General features: G+C 40.5%; 1 protein-coding gene across 1 annotated transcript in view; it reads right to left on the bottom strand.

The window, feature by feature from the left end:
• Positions 1-24799, bottom strand: part of TTC29 (tetratricopeptide repeat domain 29) — a 168909-nt gene that overhangs the window by 15157 nt on the left and 128953 nt on the right. Inside the window, exons 7-8 of the mRNA XM_036764998.1 lie at positions 18894-18985; positions 5124-5247 (exon numbers count right to left, since the gene is read on the bottom strand). Coding sequence (XP_036620893.1) covers positions 5124-5247; positions 18894-18985 — 216 coding nt within the window. The remainder of the gene's footprint in view (positions 1-5123; positions 5248-18893; positions 18986-24799) is intronic.

Below are 24799 nucleotides of genomic sequence, written 5' to 3'. Positions count from 1 at the left end.
TTAGAGAGGACAGAAAATGGACTTTAGCTCACTCTACTCTGCAGCTGCTGCTCTGCCTGGTTTCAACTCTACTGAACAAGATACCCTGTGGTCTTTCTCCCCTACCCTTGCTTTCTTGCCCCCTTTTTTGTGTCATCTCTCTCAATTAGATTGTAAACTCCTTAAAAACAGGAACAGTTTTATCATCATCATCATCGTCATCATCATCATCATCATTGTCATCGTCATCCATTGTATCTCCAGTGCTTAGCACAGTGCCCGGCACTTAGTAGGTGCTTAATAAACATTTATTGTGTTGGATTGGATTATATGCTGTGCTGCTCATCGAGTACTATTAAAACCCAAAACACAAGTGCATGTTTGAGAACAAAGAGTGATTCCTTTCTCTAACCACTCTCAGAATTCATTCGTCCATTTATTCACTCAGCATTTATCAAGCATCCACTATGTATCAGCCACCATGCTAAGTGCTGTGGATATAAAAAAGAGAAAGAAACAATCCTGGTCCTCATGAGATTACTTTTTAAAAGAGAATCATAACTGACATTGTATATAGCACTTCAAAGTTGGCAAACATTTTACATACATTATCTCATTTGAGATATCACAATCCTATGAGGCAGTCCTAAAATATAGTACCTCTATAGATGGAGAAACTAAAACTGAAGGTTAAATGCATTGCCAGTGGTCACATAGCTAGTAAATGGCAGAGGCAGAGTTTAAACCTGGTTCTTCCTGACATCAAGTCTGCATACTATCTCCATTATACTCCTGCTACCTAGAATGGTACCCACTGCACACTATAGAAACTTAAGACATGATATTTCTTGGAAAATGCTGGAAAAAATTAAGTGACCCAAATAATATTTAACACCAAACCGACAATCCATTCTAATTTGCATTATGGTTTACCCTTGATTTTTGATGGATGATTTGGTTTGTCAGTTGGTAATGATTTTTAAAATATTATAAACACATGATCAAAAATGGTTGCTATAAAGCTGGAAATTATATAGGAAATCACAATGGAAAATTGGCAGACCCTTTCAGGGTTCTGCCAACGTCCACATGCCTCCTTACTGGTTTAACAAACCCCTGTGAATCAGGTCTGTTGTCTCCTTCGTCTAATTGTTCATATCAAATACCAGAACTATCAGAACCATGTGGTGGTCTCATAACACATAATGCATATAGATCTTAATAAGACCACAGAATTCTTTTGCTTGTGATCATAGCAAAGATTTGGATAGTTAGCCTTAGAAACAATTCTCTATCATCCTGAATGATGGTAGTATTACCTATTCCCCTTAATTTTTTTATAGAAAAACAAAACCAAACAAAACATTCTTATATTCTATAAATGCTCATAAACTAAAGAAAAGGAATTTAGAAGAATTATTCTTGGCTGCAAGAAGATTTATAGTATTAAAGTGAATTAAGTTATTACCTGGTATGTATAATAAGATCAAAGGCAATTTGCAGAATCTCTTGGAACTATTCTTTGGGAATGCCCACAATAAAGCATTCAACTACCTCTTAATCTAAAGAAAGGTAGTGTGGAAACGAAAGGACATTCCTGTGAAAGGGACTGAAACCCAAGGGAGTCCTCGTAGCTCTTTGGAGGATGTTGCATCCTGAATGGGCCCAGATCATAGAGCTCTTATTCACAGTTAGAATTTTGGATATTCTTGAAAATGGACTTGTTGAAAGCTGCCAGAAAGTGACCATCTTTACAAAGAATTATGTAAGGATGAAAACATTGAATGCAGCATGTTCTATATGAAAGCTCTTTGCAAATTATCTAGGGCTGGTGGGGAACAATGAATTTCTATGGTTCCAACTGTATTCTGGTTACATTCATATATATTGCATATAAGTTATATATATATACACACATAAATATATTTATATTGTCCCTAAGAAATTACTGTTTGCCTATAAGCTTCAGAAGAAAGGGCTGCCATCAGCAAGTTCTATGTGAATGCTCAGTTTCCAGAAGAAAGGAACAGCTGAAAACTAGCGTAGTCTTGTCTAAAGTTTCTTGTTTGGCATCTATAAAGTTTTTCACAACCTGGCTCTATCCTACCTTAATAATATTAGACTTTTTCCCATCCGTACACTCTGTGACGCAGCCATGTTGGCTTACCTGCTCTTCCTTGAGTACTACACTCTACCTTCTTTCCCCATGTGTCTGCACTGATGTCTCCCATGCTCCATGCCTGCTCCTTCTTCAGCCGTGTCTGAGAATCCCTGGTTTTCTTCAAGAATCACCTCCAATGTCAGTTTCTGCAGGAGGCTTCTTCTGGTTCTACCTTTCATCTATTCTAAGAACACCTTACATGTGGCTATTTATAGACATGTCTCCCACATCAGAAGGGGAGCTCCTCAAGGGAAGAGAGCTCATCTCCACCATATCTCCACCATACTCGGGTCTCTAGAGCTCAGCACAATGCCTAATGCATAAATGCTTGCCAATGACTGAAAGAGGAAATGGGACCCAGGACCAGTTCAAAATAGATTTCTATTTCCAGCCCTAATAACTGCCCTTAGCTCCAGTCCCACATCTCCAACGACCTGTAGGAGATATCTCCACCTGCCTGTTCCACTGACAGTTCAGATTTTGTCTCTCTTAAACTGAATTCGCCCTTCTGCCAAATGTGTAGTTCTTCCTCCCAACTTTGTAATTTGTTGTCTTATCCATGACTTAAAACCATTAACATCTTTCAATTTCTTTTTTCCTCCCCAGACTTAACCTCCAATTAGTTACCAAATTCTGTTTATTCTACCTTCAGTTCCTCTCCCAATTATCATCTATTTCTATTTCCCATTACCACTGTTCCACTTCACATAGTATGTGCTATATAAATGTTAGCTCCTATTAATTCAATATCCTCTACTATTTTTCTCTGTCTACTATTTGTCTCTATTTGCCTGCGCTTGAGACATAGTTGGGACAAAAATTTGGGTTATTTTGTCAAGCTTCTAGACCGTTGGGATTGAGTGAGGCCTGCATCTGCACTCCTCAATTCGACAAGCATTTATCAAAACCTACTGTGTGCAGAGCTGGGTATGGAGGGAGATGTAAAGTTTATAGGACACAGAATCTTAGCCTCGGAAGGGGATACCAGAAGTCAATTGAGTCAGCCTCTACCTAACTGAGGAATCTCACTACAACATCCTGTGGCCATCCACAGTGTGCTCACGGAACGCAAATCACTCTGGCTCTCATTAATTGGCCAACAACAGGTCCCAGGCCAAGCCCCACTTGGTCATTGGTTGGGCCCTGATTGGCTCCAAGAGAATGTAAATAGCAATTGTTTCTGTGTTGGCCAGAAACCCAAAGGGTCTTCTCCTAGATTTATTTATTTATTTTTTGACTAGGTAAAAGTGACCATTCTCTACCTCATTTTTTACCTAGCCTTAATCAATAAATGGGTGTCACCTCAGACTGAGACCTGTTAAAGACCTTGGCTTAAAAAGGCCAAGGTCTCCCACTGCACCCAAGGCCATCTCCAGTTGTTGTGATCTACATCTTGCCATTGGACCCAGATGGCTCTGGAGGAGAGAGAGTGAGGCTGGCGACTTTGCACATTTTTCCCTCACTTAAATCCCAATTCACCTGCACATCATGGCATCACCTTCCTGATGTCATGTTCCTCTTCAAGAACGAAGGACAAACATCACAAGGAGCTCCAAAGAGGGGAAGGGGCTGTGTCTGAAGCATCCTGATCTATTACAGGACATTTCTAATCTTCAGGATTTTTGTCCTTACATTGAACCTCGATCCACTTCTTGGGAGCTTCTTCAGGACTCCAGGAGGGCCCTATCCTCTAGAGCCATACCAAAGAAGCCTAACTCTTCTTTCCATGACAATCCTTCAAACCCTCAAAGGAAGTCATCACATTCCCTGCAAAATCTTCTCAATTTAAGATTTTCAAAGTGCTTTACAAATATTATCTCTTTTTATTCTCATAACAACCCTGGGAGGTAGCTATTATTAACCCCATTTTAGAGATGAGGAAACTGAGGCTGATAAAAGTTAAGTCACTTGCCCAGAGTCACACAGCTATTAAGTGTTTGAGGTTGGATTTGAACTTGGGCCTTCCCAACTCCAAGTCCAGCACTTTATTTGTACCACTTAGCTGCCTCTTTTTAAATGCAAATATAAATTTCATCATATAAAATTTGACCCAACATTCTAGTCAGTTGATCTTTTAGATCTTGGCATAAAGCTTGCCAGTTTTCCCTCTTGACTTTGTGTCATCTATATATTTTATAAACGACTCATCTATGTCGTTATCCAAGCTGTCGATAAAAATGTTAATTAGTACAAGGTTAAATGTAGACCTTTGGGGCACTCCACTAGAGATCTCTTTCCAAGATGGTGCCAGTCCACTGGTGACTAATCTTTGGGACCAACCATTCAACCAATTCTGAATCTACTTAATGGTCTAACTCTAACCTATATCTATCCTTATTTTTCTCAGTAGGAGAATCAGAGACTTTGCCAAATGCCTTGTTAAAACCAGTGAACTATCAGTAGTCTCCTGACCTGCTGGCCTTGTTATGCCCTACCCCCACCCCCCAACCCTATCTGTACATGAAGATAAACCACAAAAGAAATGAGCTTAATCTGTCTGGCCTGACCAGTTCTTGATTGAGACACGCTAGCTCTCTGGCATCCCTGATACTTGGTAGAATTTTGCCAGGAATCAAAGCAAGCTTAATGGCCCACATTGTATTGACTCTACTTTCTTCCCTTTGTCGGAAACTGGAAAACATTCTTGTGGCTTTTCTCTTGCTCTCCACCATCTTTCAGAGATGATAGATAATTTGTTGTCAGTCATAGACACTAGTTCTTTTTCTGTTTCTCATAGCTCTCCCTCAACAAGTTCTTTCAATGACTTCTCTCCATCTTAGGTGTCAATTTCTCATCAGGTGTTTTTTTTTTTTAATTTTAAACCTTCCAACCAAAGGGAAGAGATAATAGTAACAAACTCCTTGTTGACTCAAGTCTGGTAGACATCAAATTTTGTAGGCAGAGGGAGGAGGATAAGTATAATATGATGAGGGTCCTAACATTACCCTGGTGTAATGACCCTTTTCTTCCTAAAAATACTCACTTTTGCATTGTAAATGTCCCCAAGCAATGTACAGGCTTCTACCACTCTTCTTCTTTGGTAAGTATTTTTTGCAATTTCCACAACTTTTTCCAAGAAAGCAAGGGCTTCCATCATGTTTCCTTGGCTGGAATTGAATAAGAAGAGAAAATTTCCTGGAATGTGGGTTAAGTAATGGTTAAGGACTGATCCTTTATCTCTCTCTCCACCCTCCTCTCCCACCCTGCGAGACCAGAGTTTACTCGACCCCTTCCTGTCCATTTTGGTGTGTTGGTTAACAGCCTCAGGTGCTTCTGAATTATCCCACCCAAGGAAATGTTCCAGGACTTGAGATGCAGTTGGAAAAAAAAATTGGGGTATTTTGTCAATCTTCTAGCTTAGTGGAAGTAAAACCACCAAAAAGAGATCCATTGTCCATGTGACTGAGGGAGAAATCAAGACCTTTGGCCTGTCTTGTTTTGTTGAGCTTGTAGCAAGATTGATATCACCATGAAGACCTGGGGTAGACTAAGTATTGCCAACCTCATGAAGCTCTGGGGAAATGTATCACATGAGAAAGAAACACTTTCCCTACACAGGACAACAGAAACCACCTTCTTGACCTGTGGTACTTATTCCTGGCCCAAGTACACAATCACAATTTGGGCACTGGGTCCATTAATGATGTCTTTATCAATCTCAAGAAACAATCAGTAAAAAAGTACTAGGTGCCTTCTAGGTGACTAACCCTATGCTAGGCCCTAGAGGTAGTGCAAGGAGCTTTCTTCTCCTAGCATTGTGGGACAAACCCTGACCCAGGGATGGGAAACCTGCAGCCTCGAGGCCATATGTGGCTGTCTAGGTCGTCAAGTGTGGCCCTTTAGGTCTTCAAGTGTTACCCTTTGACTGAATCCAAGCTTCACAGAATAAATTCCCTTAATAAAAGGATTTGTTCTGTAAAACTTGGACTCAGTCAAAAGGCCCCATCCAAGAAGGGCCTGATCATTCATCTGTACCACCCTTCAATTTATTCAATACCACCTCTAATTTACTTTTTGTCTTCTCTTACCTAGATGCAAGATTATAAATTGGTCTACATGGTGAAAGAACATGGCTATGGGACCCACCACTTATGTGCCTATGGCCCAGTTCTCCCCTTATGTACACAAGTACTACAAATGTCTCGGCTAAGCCAGAGTGGTGTAAAGTCCTGAATCCCCCAACTGAGGATAAGAAGCTTTGTAGTCACATTCAAATGAATCTCCTCCCTTTCAAGGTAGTCACCTTGGTGGGACTATATACTTATTCCAATAATACCAAGATTGCCCAAAACATTCCTGGAATTGTTTCTGGGAACTGCCAGTGAACCACATGAGAAAATTAGTATTTGAAGTATTCACCAGAATTCGTTTCAGATGACTTTTAGCTATCACCTCCCTCCCCCAATGCCCCCCTCCCACAACAACAAAACAGGAGATGACAATTTGCCATTTTTGAAGCTATACAAAAACACACGCAGCAGATGCTGATGCCAGTTGTGAAGCTTAATTTCAGTGTTTTCCACTAAACTGTAGAGTTGTATCTGAGTATGAGCTGAAGGTGCTAATGGTCCCCTTGCCTTCAATCTCATGTAGGTGGTGGCTGGCTATGTACTTTCTGTTATGGTTTGAAAGTGTATTGTGTCAAATAAAATCACCCACACAATTTTCTTCAGATGATTCCACGGGAAACCAAAGGTCAAATGCTATATAACTTCCTTCTTGCATTAACTTCATGCTCTATGGGTCAGAAATAGGGTAGTATGGAATTCTGACTCTATTTCAGGTTGTATTCCTGAGCGAAATGAGGGCGAAGAGAGGGAGGAAAACACCTCTAGTGTTTGGGGAATTAGCCTTTACTAGCCTGTCCTCCCTTCCAAAGCTCTCTTGTTCTGTGCTTAAGATTTAGCAGAGCTCTCCAGGGAACAGTCAGTCATGAGCTGGAATTTCTCAAGTGTAGACCAAACCCAAGATTTTATGGGCAAGAAGATGACATCAGAGAGATAACAATCTGTATCTGTATATTGTGGAATAATAGACATGTGTTATCAGGTGAGAGGAAAAAGGAAAGCAAGAGAACACCTCAATAAGAGACCATTCTCTTTAGAGCTGGAAATGCTTTGGCAAGCCTGCATCATACTTTTCTGGCCACATATGCCTTTCTCAGCACTGTTTCTAGACTATGACCTTCAAAAGAAAATTGAATCTATGAAAAAAAGATGAAAATTTGTGGCTTATTTTACACATCTCTCTAAAACCTTGGGGTAAAATCATCTCCATAGTCAAATGGACTCAGCGAAGCTTATTTAAGTTCATATTCCTAAAAACAGATATATTTTTGATGGCGGCACACCCCAGACCCGGCTCTTTCAGCTGAGGTTGAGTTATGTGCCAGCAGAAAAAGAGTAAGTTCAGTGAACTAGAAATACAAAGTGAAAATGCAACTATTTCCAGATGAGTCTGGTTTCCTCCTCTCCTTTTCCCTGCTTTCTGAAACATCCAGGAATTACCTCCAGCTTGCCATAGATACAGAATGCTAGAGAAAAAATCTTTCTCTGGTTATACCATATACCCTGTCCGAGTAATATGCAGTTCTATATTCAGCCAAGTTGTTAATATATCATCTGGAACATATATTGTACATCCTCTCTTTAGGTCAAAAGGTTTCTAAATTTTAAATTTAGCAATAGATTTAGAAACCAATCTTCCTTTCAGGGGGGAGAAAAATCAAACATTTCCACCCCGAAAAGCTGCAGATGATTTGTATAAGTTAAAGGACAAGGTTAAAGTGTTAGACAAATATTAATTCCAGTTTTCTATATGCAGTGCACAGGTGCAAGTCGGAGAGCATATTATATGGTATAATCATTAGATTCATTCAACCAGACCTTAGAGAGTTAAAAACATATATTCCGAGGAACAGGACTCCTCGGTCCAAAGAATGAGAATGAAGCAGTGCAGAATATTTGTGTATCAAGGTGATTCCAGTTTCCAACTGGGAAAACAGGACTGTTAACACCCACATCCCCTGACAACTGTCCAATTATGTATATCACACTTGGCCTACTGTTTGCAGTAGAAGTAATCAATAAAGGATGTGGTTGAGTGAACATAGATTTTGGTTGAACCAATGCATGAAAACTTAATCATTTACTCAGAGAGAAGAAATCAAATAGAGCAGAGATGAGACAGCCACTAAGGGGTTTGTTGAATGTGCCACCAAGTTTGTGGGCTACAGATGAAAGTAATAAGGCAAATGGAATCAGTGACAGGAGAAAATGTAAAAGGCTTTTCTTAATTCCATGAATTAATAGAAATGTTTTGATGTATTTTTGGGGGGTCATTTTTGGGAAATTTCACATCAAAGGCCCAATGTTCCATTTTAAAGGAAATATGAAAATTACTAGGGCATGTCATTTCTCTCAAGCAAAAAGAAATTAATCTCAGCTCTAACAGAAAGGTAATTTTCACAGATGAAACTTTATACTGATTGATCTAAAGATCTCTACAGTGGAGGAGTTTTACTAGAGGAATAATTTCAGCTTTGTTGGCAGGGAAATTGACAACAAATCTGGATGGCAGGTTGTGGTCACAAAAATCTCAACCACTTCTGTGTTTCTGGGATTTTTCTAAGACTTCTAAAGAGCCTCTTTGAGAACATAGAAATAAAACCAGGTGGAGGTTTGAGGTAGTTAGAATAATTCAGGCAAAATCACCACGGTAACAATTCTATCAGGGAAAAGGAAATGCCCTTTTTGGGAGGTGAGGAAGGGATGGAATCTCAGATTAGCTTTCATATGCAACATATTTACTTGATTTTTCTTACTGTTCATTTCGATTCAACTCAACAAGCACTGTGCAGTGGATTGGGTATGGAATCAGGAAGACTCCTCTTCCTGAGTTCAGATCTGGCCTCGGGCACTTATTAGCTATGTGACACTGGATAAGTCACTTAACCCTGCTTGCTTCGGTTTCTCATCTGCAAAAAGAGCTGGTGAAGGAAATGGCAAACCACTCCAGTGTCTCTGCCAAGAAAACCCCAAAATGGGGTCATGAAGAATTGAAAAAGACTGAAAGGACCAAACAAGAACAAAATTGTGCTAGACACTGAGGCTACAAAGACAAGAACAACAACACAATACAAAACTCCATTCTCAAAGAGCTTACCTCCTATTAAATTTCACTTTGTGGAGGAAAAGTTAGTTATGAAAGGATAATAGTGCATGAGGATGTGTTAGGGTCTTTTTGAAATATTTCTTTTGTAAATCCATTCCTTCATCTGTGTTCCTATCAAACAAACATTATCATGATACATGGAGCATCATGTATCATGGACCATGATACGTAGACATGATATATGTGTAGAAACTGATTTTGAAGTAACCAACCAAAATTAGAGAACCTTGCTCATCATTCATATCTTCTCAATAATTTCACCAATCTCTAGGCCATTCATGACATGGGAGAAAGTCTAAGTTACCCCAAGCCTTACTCACACTCATTTTGAAAGCTTCCAGTCTCCAAAGCATTTTTTACTCTTGTATATGTTTTGCCACTAGCGTATATTTGTAGTTATATTTATATCTCTCTATATTTATATCTATCTGCATCTATATCTATATCCATATCTATCTAGGCATGTGGAGCAAATCAATTCAATTGAACCATTCATTAAGCACCCAACTGCCCATATCTCTCCACCTCATCCATAAGGATAGTATAAGAAGCAGTGATCAGACTATCTTTCTGATCACTCTCTCAGTCTCCTTGGTTGGATCGTCATTCACATCTCGTCCCCTTAGCATGATTATTCCCAAAGGCTTTGTCCTGAGCCCTCTGCTTTTCCCTCTTTTGTGCCTTCTCTTGCTGATCTCGGTACCTCTCAATGGTTAAAGTATTATATTTATGCAGATGATTTTCAAATCTATAAAACAGCCCTAATCTTTCTCATGAACACTAGCCTTTCAGTATTAACTATGTGCCGGATATGTTCACGTAGATTCTCCATCTCTAAGTCAACAGATTTAAAATGGAACTCTCACCATCCTTCTTCCTAAATATGTATCCCTTCTAAATTTTGCCTATTATTGTCAAGGGCATTGCCATTCTCACTGTGACTCTGGCTCTTAACCTCAGAGTCACTGCTGGCTCTCCTTCACCTCTCTTTTCTCCCTACCTATCCTATTCAATCAACTTCTAAGTCATGTCCAATCTAACTCTACATTTCTTGTATTTTCTCTTTTCTCTCCACTCTCAAGATGACCACCTGAGATCATGCCTTCATCACAAAGAATTGTCCCAACCTCCTAAGGTCTCCCTCCTTCTAGTTTCTCTCATCTCCATTCCACCCTTTGCATGGCCACCACAGTTATCTCCCTTAAGGCACAGATACGATCACGTCACAGCCTTGCCCCCAAAGCTTCAGTCATTCTCTTTTGTCTATAAGCCAGAATTAAAAACTGCTCAGGCTGGCATTTCCACAAGCTTTGGCTCTCATCTGCCTTTCCAACCTCGTTAAATATTTGATGAATTAGATGCTCCAGTCAAACTGGACTACTAGATATTTTCCAAACCCAATACCCAATCTCTCCCCTCTCCCCACTCTCATACACCATTCTCTGGGCCTAGATTATATACTCTGACATCATATCTGTCCTTCAGAATCCTTTTCTTCCCCCAAGGTCCAGCTTCACCATGCATACTTTGGGGATCTCCCTAGTTATCAGTGTTCTTTCTCTCCTCAATTTTCTTATTCTCTACTTACTTGTATAAGTGGAGATCAAGGCAGTCAGTGTAACATTTATATATCTGCTTTATTATGCTCCTGTTCCCAGTAGAATGTAATCTTCTTGAGGGTAGGAATTGTTTTGTTTTTCCTTTGTATCTCCAATGCCTTGAACATAATAGTTGTTTAATAAATATTTGTTCAATTGATTACTAGGCATTGTGGGGATATACACAGACATAAATGAAAATGTTCCTCCCCACCAGGATCTTTTGTTCTATTGGCACTTCTTACATTTCCTTTATAACAAGAGTCCATGGGGGGTCCATGAACTTAGATGGGAACAAAATTATCTTGATTTTCACTAACTTTTGGTTTCCTTTGCAGTCCTATATAACCATCATGTGAAATAAATATTTGAGATAACACATGGAAAACTCTTTAAGTGCTAGGGAAGTGCTTGGCAGGCAGCCATTATATGCATCTTATTTTATGCACTTAAAACCAATATTCTGAGAAGGAGACCATTGGCTTCACCAGACTGCCAAAAGGGTCTGTGCTATAGTAAAGGTTAAGATCAGTTAAAGATATGAGCAATCTTTGTAGAGGCAGCCCTACACTTTGGTGGATACTATTTGGACTTGGACAGTCTTAGTTTTCATTTTTGCTACATGAGTGACCCATCTGATTTTCCAGCCAGGTACAATATGCCATAATGCCTTTTAATTCATTTCAAGTTCAAGTCTCTCTCTTTTACTAATAAATTCAAATGACTGGAGAAGGCTTAGATGGTACTTCAGAGAACAGTCCTATTTGATAACATAAGGACTAACTGAACTTTTAATGATTTTGCTAAATATTCTTTCCTCCTATGGATGTCACGTGATTAATGCAGGAATCAAGAAAACTTAGACTTTGAAAGCTCTTCTTTGGTTCAAGCTTGTAGCCCTCATTTGCAGAGCCTACAACACTAAATGTATTGTTTATTTGCATGGAACATGTTAGAAGTGAAATAGTTTCTTAGTAGGAGCTATGTAGGGGTAACTGTTGCCTGGGCCATTCATGCTCTCCAATATGGGCCCTGGTGGTCAACAGGTGTTGACCTATGATGGTCTGTGTTGATGCTGTGAGACAGCTGATTGGGGCTAGGACTGTAGGCTGTGCTCACAAGGCAAGTTTTTTACAGTAACCTCAGAAGGACACCTGTACTGTGCTTCCAACAGCTTTGTACTAGATTATAGAGAGAGGTTTCCCATATCCCAAAGAGCCAATTACTGGGCTCTTTGTATGATGTTCAGGAGCACAGAGTCTGTACACATGAGCTGGGGTGCAACTGCTCCTGCCCAAGTATCCTGGAAAAAACGGGTTCTTGGCCAACTAGTTGGTATATTAAGCAAAAAGTTGGCCTTTGCTTGGTCATGGTGAATGTGGAGACCATGATGGAGAAGGGGAATAAGAAGCACTGAGTACAGCTTAAGTCCTAAAGTGCCTAGTTGGACAGAAACCCCCTCCAAAACTAGCAAATACGGTCAGTCTTTCTCCTTCCTCTACCACCCACAAGAGCCCCAATACCTCTGGCACAGCGAGCAGCTTCTTTCAAAGCACAGCTCAGGGGCAAACTACAAGACCAGGCTTGCCCTGATCTGCCATTCTCTCCCTCTTCTTCCTCTCCCTCTCCCTCCCTCCCTTTTTCCCTCCCTTTCCACCTCTCCCCCTCATCTCTCTCTTCCCTATTCTCTCTTTCTGTCTCTCTCTGAATCTCTGTCTCTCTCTCCCTCTGTCTCTCTATCTCTAGCTGTTTCACTGTCTTTCCCTCCCTCTTTCTGTCTCTGTGTGTGTGTGTGTCTCTGTCTCCGTCTCTCTCCTCTCTTTTCTGTCTCTGTCTCTCTCTCTACTTCTGTCTCTTTGTCTTTCTTTGTCTCTGTCTCTCTATTTCTGTCTCTGTCCTCTCTGTTTCTCACTATGTCTCTCCCTCCCTCTCTCCCTATCTCTGTCTCTCTTTGACATTATGGAGACTTTGTATCTTACCTGTGTATGTTGTATAGAAAGAAGTTAAGCTCCTTCAGGGCTGGAATGGTTTTAGTGTGTTTTCTTTGTATCTCCAGAGCCTAGCACAGTGCTGGTTTTTGTTTTTGTCTTTTTTAAAGAGACAGTAAGGTAGTGCAGTGATTAAAACACTGCACCTGGAGTCAAGAAGAACTTAATTCAAATACTAACTAGCTGTGTGATTCTGGTCAGGTCACTCAACCTCAGTCTCAGTTTCCACATTTTTAAAATGAGGAATTTTAAATAAAATTTTATTCAACAAAAATAAAGCTTTTAAGTCTATCTCCCAGGGTTGTTGTGAGGACAAACAGACAATATTTGTCAGACTTAAAGTACTATATGAATGCTAGTGATTATTACTATTATCTCATATAGCATTTTGCATTGAGTTGAATTGAAATTTATATTCAGGATTGTCTTTCACAACCTAAATTCACTAGGTAATTGGTCTTCCATGGAACTGGACCAGGAATACAAATCCAGGCAGAGGAAGCAAAACATTTCTAGGTGCTAACAAGAGAATGAGTTGAGAATTATTTGACAATAGAAAGGGCTGAGGTCACCCAAGGCTTTGCCAGGCATCATTGGAAAGTGAATTATACATCAGTATCCCAGTGCACACGATAAATCCACGTGAACCTTGACACAGGAAGAACCCAACATGAATCAGAGGCAGGGAAGGGTCCGCGCATTGTCAAATACACGTGCCCCAGAGAAAAGGCAAATACAGAAGGACTTCTCATCGCCCATCACTGAGCAGAGGACATTTCACGCAGGGGAAAACTTATTTTTGGCTGAGAGTAAAATTGTTTTCCTCCCTGAATGCACTTCTGAAATGATAATGGTTACTGACAGAAAGATATTAATTTTACCAAAAAAAAACCCCAAAACAAAACCACTTTTCAGGAATACATTGGTTATGTAAAGTGACACATAGCTGTAGAGACTTAGGCTGGGTCTATGTTCTAGAGGGTGAAGCAACAACTTCAGTGCATCTTTGATGAACCTAATGTGGTGTAGACACTTTTGGACAAGCTATGAAAGTCAGTTTTTACTTTAGGCTTTTGTTGTTGTTCAGTCGCTTTGGTCATGTCTGATTCTTCGTGACCCCATTTGGGGTTTTCTTGGCAAAGATACTGCAGCGGTTTGCCATCTCCTTCTCCAGCTTATTTTACAGATGAGGAAACTAAGGCAAACAGGGTTAAGTGACTTGCCCAGGGTCACACACCTAGGAAGTGTCTGAGGCCCGATTTGAACTCAGGTCCTTCTGATTCCAGGCCTGGCGCTCTATCCATTGCGCCACAGAACTGGTCAAAGAAGCCTGTAGTTGGTTAGCCCTAAATGGGTTTCAGTTTTCCTTATTGAGAACTGCTCCTTTGTAGAAATTTAAGCAGTCACTTTGTTCCAGACAATCTTGTTTGGAAGTGAAGCTAAGGGATCCTTGCTTTAGCCCTGAGCATGGCCTGTCACTGTTCTGTATCTGGAAGGACTAACATGCTCCCTGGTTACTCTCCCTTCCTGCTGCCCTGGTCTCCTCTGAGAATATTTCCAATCTCTCCTTTGTCAGTATAATGTCTGTCAACTTAGACTACACAGCTACACTGGTCCTCAGGAGGCCAGTGAGATTGCCATTAGCCCTTGGCATATTTTTAATAACGGTTAGCTTTCTTGGTACACACATAATGATACTGTAGATGATAATGGCTGCACTCTTAAATACATAGGACTCAAGGTTTTAAAAGTTTCTTAAAATAACAAAAAAAATTGCCTTACAAAATACAAAATTGGCAAACTGGATAGGGCAGTGGATCAAGAGTTAGGAACATCTGGGTTCAAATCCTGCCTCAGACACTTTTTACCTGAGTCACCCTGGACAAGTCACTTAATCTCTCTAGGTCTCAGTGTCCTTATCGGTAAAATTGAAGGGGGTGGACTTGTTGCCTTACAGTCCCTTCTAGCTTCTTATCTATGATCCAAAAGAAATTTGAAGTTAAAGCTAACACAATATCTTTTTATCATTTAATATTTGATGAAACATTCACTTATACCCAGAGAGAAACAGGCTGTACTATATCACCAGTGATGACTTGTGAAAGAAGCAGCGTGAACATACTAATAACCAGGATGATGATAAGGACAAAATAATTTCAATATAATTTATATAGTGTTAAGGTTTGAAAGCACTATACATTTATATTTATATTATATACATGTACATATTATATGTGTGTATCTATAATGTACACATGTATGTATACATTTATATTATATACATGTATATATTATATGCGTATCTATAATGTACATATGTATGTATACATTTATATTATATACATGTATATATTATATGTGTATCTATAATGTACATATGTATGTATACATTTATATCATATACATGTATATATTATAAGTGTATCTATAATGTACATATATGTGTACTCACACACATGTATGCATATATTTATATTATATACATGTACATATGTGTGTATATAATGTACATATGCATATATGTACACACATGTATATCTATATTTATGTTATATGCATGTATATATTATATGTGTGTGTATGATGTGTGTATATATACTCATACACACACATTTTAGTTTGATTATTTTTCAGTCCTGTTATTTCAACAATCTGGCTAGCAGCTGCTGTGGGGGTGAAAGACCAACACAAGCCCAATAACAAGAGCTGCCAAAGCCCAGGTTCTTTTGATCTGCTTTACTAAGGAAAGTAACATCAAGGGATTAACAATCTAATTTCAATCCAACGTACAGACATCATTCACTTAGTTCAGAGGGAAAAGCCAGCACCCTGAACTTCAGAGCAAATACAAACAAATTACCAACATCGACAGACAGACCTTGTCTGATTCCAATCTCAATGCATAGTTACCAGAGTTTAACAAAGTCCCAACATCCGGGTTTACGAGCTGTAGGGCTCTTAACAGCTGCCCAGAGTCTCTTCCAGTTACACATCACTCTTCCAGTGAGCGAAAGCCCCAAACAAATAGCTCTGTTCTCTCTTTTTATACACTCTTTAGCTGTCATCAAACGTCATCTGAGAGACCAGAACTTAGGCTCCTACTATTGGCTCTGGTCTTAGCAACTCCCTTTAGGACCTTGAGGGCTTCACACCCACATAGGCTTAGCACCTAGTAGATAGAGGTTTGGGCCTGGGGCTTTGCACCTAGTAAGGCTCAATTAAAGACAGCGAATTAATTTATCATTCTAAAACAGTAAAAAAAAGTTCCAACCTAATTGATATTACACCTGTCCAGCTCTTCATGACCCCATTCAGGGTTTTCTTGGCAAAGATACTGGAGTGGTTTGCCGTTTCCTTCTCTAGCTCATTTTACAGATAAGGAAACTGAGGCAAACAGGGTGAAGCAACTTGCCCAAGGTCACACAGCTACTAAGTGTCTGAGGCCAGATTTGAGCTCAGGAAGAGGAATCTGGACTGGCTCTCTATCCACTGCACTATCTAGCTGCATACATGTTTATGTCTCTATCTGTGTTATCTATCTCGCTATCTCTTTCTCTATGCTCATTTGTTCCTCACAATAATCTTGCTGTTGTTATCCCCATCTGACAGATGAGAAAACTGAGGCTCAGAGAGGCTAAATTGCCCAGGGTGCGACATATCGAGTAAGTCTGAGGCTGGAGTCAAACCTAGAACTTTGCGCCAGCACACCATTTACCATGCCACAATCATCCCAGAGACGCATGACTGGGAGAGAGAGTGGGCAGGTCACACAATGAAGGAGCTACAACAGGTACTCATGTAATATGAGCAAATCTAGAGGAAGGTCCCTAGCACACCAAGGAGACATACAGGGAGAGAACACTGGTCTTATGAGGAAAGGTCTGGATGTGAATCCTGCCTCTAACAGGTTAGTAGTTAAGCTAGTACTAAGGGGCAGCTGGGTGGTGCTATAGTGCACCAGGACCGGAGTCAGAAAGACCTGAGTTCAAATCCATCTCAGACACTTAGTAACTACTGTGTGACCCTGGGCAATCACTTAGCTTTTGTTTGCCTTGGTTTCCTCAAGTGAAAAAAGAGGGATAATTACAGCACCTACCTCTCAGGGCTGCTGCGAGGATTCAATAAGAATATTTGTAAAGTGTTTAGCACAGTGCCTGTACATAGTAGGGCTCAATAAAAGCTCATTTCCTTTCTGGGCCTCTTTTTCTCCTTTAAAATGGGGGGGGGGAAGTATCCCTTGTGGTATCTTTGTTATTGTGAAGGTTTTTATGAAAAGATGCTGTAGAGAAGATGCTGACCTGCCCTGGTAAAGTAACTTCTTCACTAGGAGTTACCTAGAGCTGTGAAATCACAGGACTGCTATGCCCTTCACCGCCACCTCCAGCCCAATTATTAATGTTGTTGTTGTTATTATGATTATTATCAAGGAGTTCTGGGAGGACACACACAAGAGTCACACAGTTGGGAAGGCAAGGATGGGCTACTATGATCTGTACCCTTAGAGGGAGAGCCCCCATCAGTGTGATCACATTTACAATGAAATACTGAAGCACTCATCCTATTGTATATACGATTTAGAGCTAGAAGGGACCCGTGAAAGACCATTTGGTCCAATTCCTCAGTTTACAGATGAGGAAGCTGGGTACCAGAGAGGTGAAGCCACTTGCTCATGGTCACTTAGTCAAGTAAGTAGTCAGGCTGGGAATCAAAACCAGGTACTATGACTTCAAACCAAGTGCTTGTCTCATTATATTATGATGTCCACTTGGGATGAGGAAGTGCATTATATTGAAAACTACGATCTTTCTCTCCAAGGACCTTACAGTCTTATTTTGCGGGGCCTTAAGCCATGATGCCATAGCAAGTAACTTGAACTGAATACAAAGAGATCATAACTGAGATGAATCAAAGACAAATCTCAAGAGAAAAAAAATTTTCATAGGATGGCCATGCCCATTTTCTCCTCCTTTCCTCCCTCCCTCCTTCCTTCTTTCCTTCCTTCCTTCCTTCCTTCCTTCCTTCCTTCCTTCCTTCCTTCCTTCCTTCCTTCTTTCCTTCTTTCCTTCCTTCTTCTTCACTCCTCTTTTGCTTCCTCCCTCCTTCTCTCCTTTCCTCCTTCCCTTTTACTTCCCTCCCTCCCTTCCTTCCTTTCTCTTTCTTCCCTCCTCTTTTCTCTTCCTCTCTCCCTCCTTCTCTTCCTTACTTTTTCTCTTTTCCCTCCTTCCCTCCCTCCCTTCCTTCCTCTCCTTTCTTTCTCCCTCCTTCCTTCTTTCTCCCTTCTTTCCTTCCTTCCTTCCTCCCTTCCTTCCTCCCTTCCTCCCTTCCTTTCTTCCTGACTTCCTTCCTGCCTTCCTTCCTTCCTGCCTTCTTTCTTTCATTCCTTAAAAAAACATTTATTAAGTATTTACCATGTGCTAGGCATTGTGCTAAGTACTGGCATTTCTCTTTTAATATTATAACCATAATGACTTTGAGACAGCTTGAAGTGAAATGATAAGATTATTGCTATTGCAACCAAATGGCTATGTTCATCTGCTTCACACACCGACGATTTCATGGAAGAGGCAGGACTGAACAATAGCTAGATGCTTTTTCCCCAAGAAGAGCTCTCCACAAAGGTTATGAACAGTGAGGCACATCCACCGTAGTCTAGTGTACGCTTCCATGCTTTCTGATTTTTTTAACCCACAAAATGTGACCTGATTTGTCGCTTGTCTTTCAAGGTCATTACAAAGCTTAAGGAAAATGAGAACATCAACAAGAACCACGAAAACATAGGAAACAATTTACTGACAAAGAAGAATTTGGAAAGCCAGACTTTAAAAAGAAAAGCGTATTTAGTTAAGATAAGCAACAATGCAAGGGATCATTTAAGAAAGGCACTGCTTAAAATTTAAGCAGTAAGTAATGGGAAGCGACAGACCTCAAACAATTTCAGTCTTTCATAGCTGAGTGAATTCACAGGGACAGCAGGACAGGGATATGCTAACTTACCTTACCAGAACCTTTGCTATGGCTTCATAGGCCCTACTTAGGCCAACAGCATCATCTAGGCTTATGGAGATATCTGAGAAGATGTTGAGAGCCTGTCAGGCAGAAAAAAAAAAAACAACACACACACAATAAAATCATTACAGGGCCAGGTACTTTGGATTTTGAATTCCAACTATTTTGATATTATTTTGTTAGACTCTGCCCTAGACCCTGCGGAGTTTCCCCAGCCTAAGCTGACACCAATCACAACACCCAGTTCCCCCTCCCTCATTTCTGGCTTCCCACGGGAGATTCTGAAGGGCCCTGGATGGGTGCCACCCCAAATCTTTCTTTCACATGGCTCCTTCCTCTTTCCCTCCTGGGTCAGACATTGACTCTTCAATTCTCAGCTCTGCCAGAAGGAATGAAGAATTCCGGAGCCCCTTAAGTCCATTCCTCGCTTCCCAATGTTGGTGGGCCACCCTCCTCCAGGCTTTCAGCCCTGAAGGACTGATATCCCGATGCATCATAAAGCCTCCTCTGCTTTGTAGCCAACCTGCTGCACCTTAGAACTTCGGGACCTCTATCGCCCCCGAAGCAAAACTCTAATGTAATTATTTCTTCCCCAATTAGATTGAAAGTTCCTTCAGAGCACGGATTGTCTGCTTATTTTATGTGTATCCTTTGCCCTTAGCTATGCTTGGCATATAGTTAGTACTTAATCCGTGCTTTCTCATTCATTCATATCAATACTTATTTTTATATGTTTGTAGCACAAAACACTTTGATTCATCAAAACAGAAATATTGGTCTGTTTCTCTGCATAGAACTTGTACTGTACCAGCCTTTTGTCAACCATGCCAGTAACTTTTCCCAACAAGCATTATTTTGCTTTTGGCCTCATAGCCCCAAATTTCCCAATCCACATAATTTTCAATGTGAAGGAATAATTGAAAGCTTCTCAAATATGATTTTCAAATGATGCATCGCTACTCAAAGTGACATAAGGCACTGCATACTACTCTAATATAGCAGCTTAAAACAGCATTTTCTTTGGGCAAATAGTGATTTAAAAAGCATGAGTTTAGGCTACATTCCATTTCAATCAGTCACTTTATTGCTTATATCTTTCATTATTTGTGCACACACAAAAAATCTGTTAACCAGGACTTAATATACACTAAAAATCTTTCTTACAAATGCACTCCATTAATGATGACCTCTTCGATAATCAAAGGATTAGAGCTGCCACAGTCAAACATATGATCTTAATTTAATTTAACACTCACATCATCTGTATTGTATAATTTCCCCTTTCATCTTTTTTTTTCTTTCCAATGGGCAGGAGGAAAAATACATAAAATGAAATTCCATTCTTTCTTCTTCTCTCATTGTTACTTGACCCAACCTATTACACACATGAGGACACAAGAAATCTCTAAAGACCCTCTATGGAAATCCTTTTTGCACATTTCTGAGAAAGGATTAGTGAAAGTCATTTGGCTAGATTTGGGATAGAGAGGAGGTGTGCGGGAGGATATGAACATGCCCTAAATCCAACCATCTGAGGCAGCTTCTGGCAATCTAAATGGGGGTGGGGAGAGAGATGCTTCTGTTTAATTCAGCTTCTAAAACCAATGAATTGAGAAATCACTTATGTGACACCAGGATATGAAGAGGTATTGTATTTCTCAGAAATTCTGTGACTGTCTAGATTTTATGTTGTTTACTACAAATCATCTCAGATAAGTCTGAATGTTCTCTGAGGCACTAACTAGTACGAGTCTTTCATCATCTATGGGATTTAGTATTAGGGACAATGACAAACTGGAGAGGATCTGGAGAAGTTTGTCCAGAACAGCCAGATAGTTTCATGCCAGATCAGTCGAAGGAAAGGAGAATGTTTAGCTAGGGACTAAACTTGACGGTGGTAGGAGAGGGAGAGAGAAGAATAAGCTGCTTTCAAATATTTGAAGGGTGGTCATAAAAAAGAGGGATTAGACCTCTTTTGCTTGTCCCTGGAAGGCAAAACGAGCAATGCTGGATTAAGCAATAATTAAGTAATTAAAAATAGAGACATATCTCAGCTCAAAAAACATATGAAAAAACTTGCTAGTAATTAGAGCTGTCCAAAAGCGAAAGTGAAATTGGTTGTGCCTCGGGAGGTAGTGAGGTCCCCATCATCAGAAGTTCTTAAGTGGAGGCCAGATGATGACTTGTCAGGAATTCTACTTTAGGCAAGGGCTGCTAGGTAGGGCAGTAGATAGAGTGCCAGGCCGAGAGTCAGGAAGACACAAGTTCAAATCCTCCCTCAGACGATTACTAGCTGTGTGACTCTGGGTAAGTCACTTAACCCTGTTTGCCTCAGTTTCCTCATCTGTAAAATGAACTGGAGAAGGAAATGGCAAACCACTCCAGTATATCTGCCAAGAAAACACCAAACAGGGTCATGGAGAGTTGGAAACAAACAACAATGAAGATGATTTCTAAGGTCTCTTACTACACTAAAATTCTATTGTCAAAGGGTTGACTAGGTTCTCACCAATTTTGTACAATTAAGCATTCTTTTGTTAAAACAGACCTTGATACTTGATGAATCCAGCAACAATTAATATAATCTTGAGAATATTCTTTTCCCCTTTCCTAAGTATCTGATATCACAGCATGAATGAACATTCGCCTTTCTTAGTTGAAGGCCTAAGATCGCAAAACTCTTGAATATTGAAGGCCTTGCGTAGACCAAACATGGAGGGAGACACGGAGGAAAGGATATCCTAATTCACTCTCTTACTCTCTCTCAGAGTTGTTTTTTGCCAAGTTTTATAGGCGAAGACAGCCATGTTGTCATCGTAGTTGTAGTTTTTAGTTGTGTCCCATTCTTCATGACTCCTTTTGGGGTTTTCTTGGCAGAGAAACTGGAGTAGTTCACCATTTCCTTCTCCAGCTCATTTTTGTTTTTACAGACTGTAATGGCAAGCAAAAGGGGACTTTTTGCTGTGTTTTCTTTTGAAGTGCTTCTCAGCACTAAGGCAATCAATTGCCTTGGATTGAGTCTTGCCTTTGTTTGAATCAAGAGTCTTTGATGACCTTAAATCATCAAGTCACAAGAAGTTACAAGTCACAAGAAAGCCTAAGTTACACAAGTTTGAGTCACATGGCTGTGACGCCCTCTGTGGGCTGACCCTGAGGAAGTATATATATACTCTGAGGTTAGCATTTTGCTTGGGGGCTCACTCACTGGAAGAGTGTTTGTGTGATTTGGCCAGATGAGACTCTGGGTAGCCATTAAGGCACCCCCCCCCCCCACTTTGAAAGCCCAGATGTTGGTGCTTCTCTCTCTGGTAACTATGTATGTTTTGCTGTGGACAGATGGTTGGAAGCCCTGTCTGCTGATTTGTGTTATTTGCTCTGTTTATATAATTTCTGCTTGTAATTTCTGTTTGTGTTTTCTCTGAAGTCCAGGGTCCTGATTTTTTCTCCTGAGCTAAGTGAATGATAGATTATGTTTAATTAAAGTGAGTGAGATTGTAAACCCCTTAAAGTTTCTTTCCTTAGAAAAGCAGATCCAAGAATCTGTGCTAGCAGCCCTCTTGTGTGCTCGTGTTATTGGCCTTACACTTCCACAGCAGCTGCAAGCAACATTGTTGTTACACAGGTGAGGAAACTGAGGCAAATAGTGTTAAGTGACTTGCCAGGGTCACACAGCTAGTGAGTTTCTGAGGCTGGATTTAAACTCAGGTCTTCTATCCACTGCACCACCTAGCTGCCAGAAAACAGGCATACAGATTCCCATAAGCCTAATTCTAAATCCTGGCCTGATTGTTAAAGAAAAGAGAACCTTGGATGCCAGACTAAGAAGTCTGAACTGTATTTAGTCAGCAACAGGAAGCCACCATCAAGGCTTAGTTTGCAAGGTTCATGCAGAAATAATTTTTTGTCTTTGTCTAAAAGAAGATGCCACCTAGGGAGATGTCAACAACCTTTGAGGAAATCATATAGCTATATCAGTTAGCAGAAGAGTGACCCATCACTGGATGCAATTATAGAATCTCATAAATTTAGAACTTGGAGTTTGTCTGGTCCAATAACCATGTTTCACATATGGAGAAACTGAGGCCCAGGAATATGAAATAACTTGCACTAAGTTACCCAGAAAAGTAGTGACAGAAATGGGAAGAGAAGCCAGGTCTCCTGAGTCTCATCTATTGCTCAAGCTACCACATAATTATATTATACTAGTACTTTAGCTGTTCTTTGGATGTTAATGACGCATCTACGCATGGTGCTGACTCTTTAATCTACACGATTCTGTTCCCCCCAAATCTAGGTTCCTTTGTCTCCAGTCCAACATTCACACCACCGCCAGCTTAATCTTCCTTAGGCAACAGCACTAACCATAACTCTTATGTGAAAAACCCTTTAGGTAGTTTTTTGTTGTTTTCTAAATACAGTTCAGACTTCTTAGTTTGGCCTTCAAGGCTCTCTATAACATAGAGCCTCTTGACCTTTTGAGCCTTATTTCATGAGGTTTTGATGTACCACTCTCTGCTCCTACCTAGCTGGCATATGCTCAGTCCATTGTAAGCATCCACTGCCTTCTCACTTAGAGCACCAGCACCCTTCCCTCTACCTGGAACGTCCCACCCCAAACTCACTTGGTTTAATGAACCTTGCCCATCTTTTAAGGTTCAGTTCAAATGACAACTTTTGTGGGAAGTCTTCACTGAGTCGCTACTAGCCTGAAATATTCTTTCCTTTTTTTGACTTCAACTTTGAACCTTTTGATTCAATTTAATTTAATAAATAAATATTGAGGACCTAAAATGTGTGAGAACTGTGTAAGGTATTCAAGGTACAAAGACTAAACCAAATCCCACAGAATCTGCCCTCAAGGAGCTTCATTTCAACGCAATCCAACAAAAATTGATTAAGTTCCTATTATATACCATAAACTATGCTAAGCATTGGGAATACCAAGATAAAAAAATTATATAATTGTTCTATCCTTCAGGGGCAAATATTCCACTGGGATGACGTGACATGTACCACAAAAATGAGTGATAGAGAGGAAATGAACCACTCCAGTATCTCTGCCAAGAAAACCCCAAATGGGGTCATGGAGAGTCATACCTGACTGAACAACAACTATAAACACTTTCAATCTACTACTACAGCATGGCTCTGTTTCCCCACTCATATGCAGAGAAGAAAGAGAAGAAAAGAAGAGTCTAAATTGACTCCAAGGTTTTGATATTTAATGCCAAAAAGCAAGCAAGCGCCTCTCCTTTACCAGCTCCAGGATGCCTCCCACCCAGTGGTCTTGTCTTGTAACCCTCCCACTCCTCAGCTCACTGCTGCACAGGGTGACTGCCAGCATCCATGTGATATGAAGACCCATGACACACGTGATGCTAGAGATCAGTGAGTAATGGCAATGCACATTGGTCTCGGGGTATCCTGGCGTCTGTCTCTTGCCCCTCTCCACTCCTCCACTTGAACATGGTACAATGGAAAGACCCATGGGTTTTGAACCAGAGGACCTGAGTTTGAGTCTTGGCTCTGACAGGATTGCTGCCGAGGTCAGGCAACTAGTTAGTAGCAGGGTGAGAGCACAGATCTCCACCACATCTGGTTAATGAACTTCCCTAAATCCTTATAAAGTGGAGTGATTGAGGCGATGGGGAGAACAGAGTTCATTAAACGAGAACCAGGGGAGCTGGCCAGTTAAACCTTGTGTGTAATCTGTAGCTCTGGGCAAGACACTCAGCCTTCTTTGCCTCATATGTAAAATGCAGTCGTTGGGCTAGATGACCACCCACAGCCCTTTTAGCTTTAAATAGGATCTCTAAACTGAATTGGTTTCAGGTGCAAGAACTCCCAATCGCTTACAATTCTGGGTCCATTGGGAAATTTTTCCTTGCATGGGG

The sequence above is a fragment of the Trichosurus vulpecula genome, chromosome 6 (genome assembly GCF_011100635.1).
Source record: "Trichosurus vulpecula isolate mTriVul1 chromosome 6, mTriVul1.pri, whole genome shotgun sequence".
Lineage (NCBI taxonomy): Eukaryota > Metazoa > Chordata > Mammalia > Diprotodontia > Phalangeridae > Trichosurus > Trichosurus vulpecula.
Note: the sequence above shows the minus strand (reverse complement) of the source record. Positions and strands in the feature narration are given on the sequence as shown.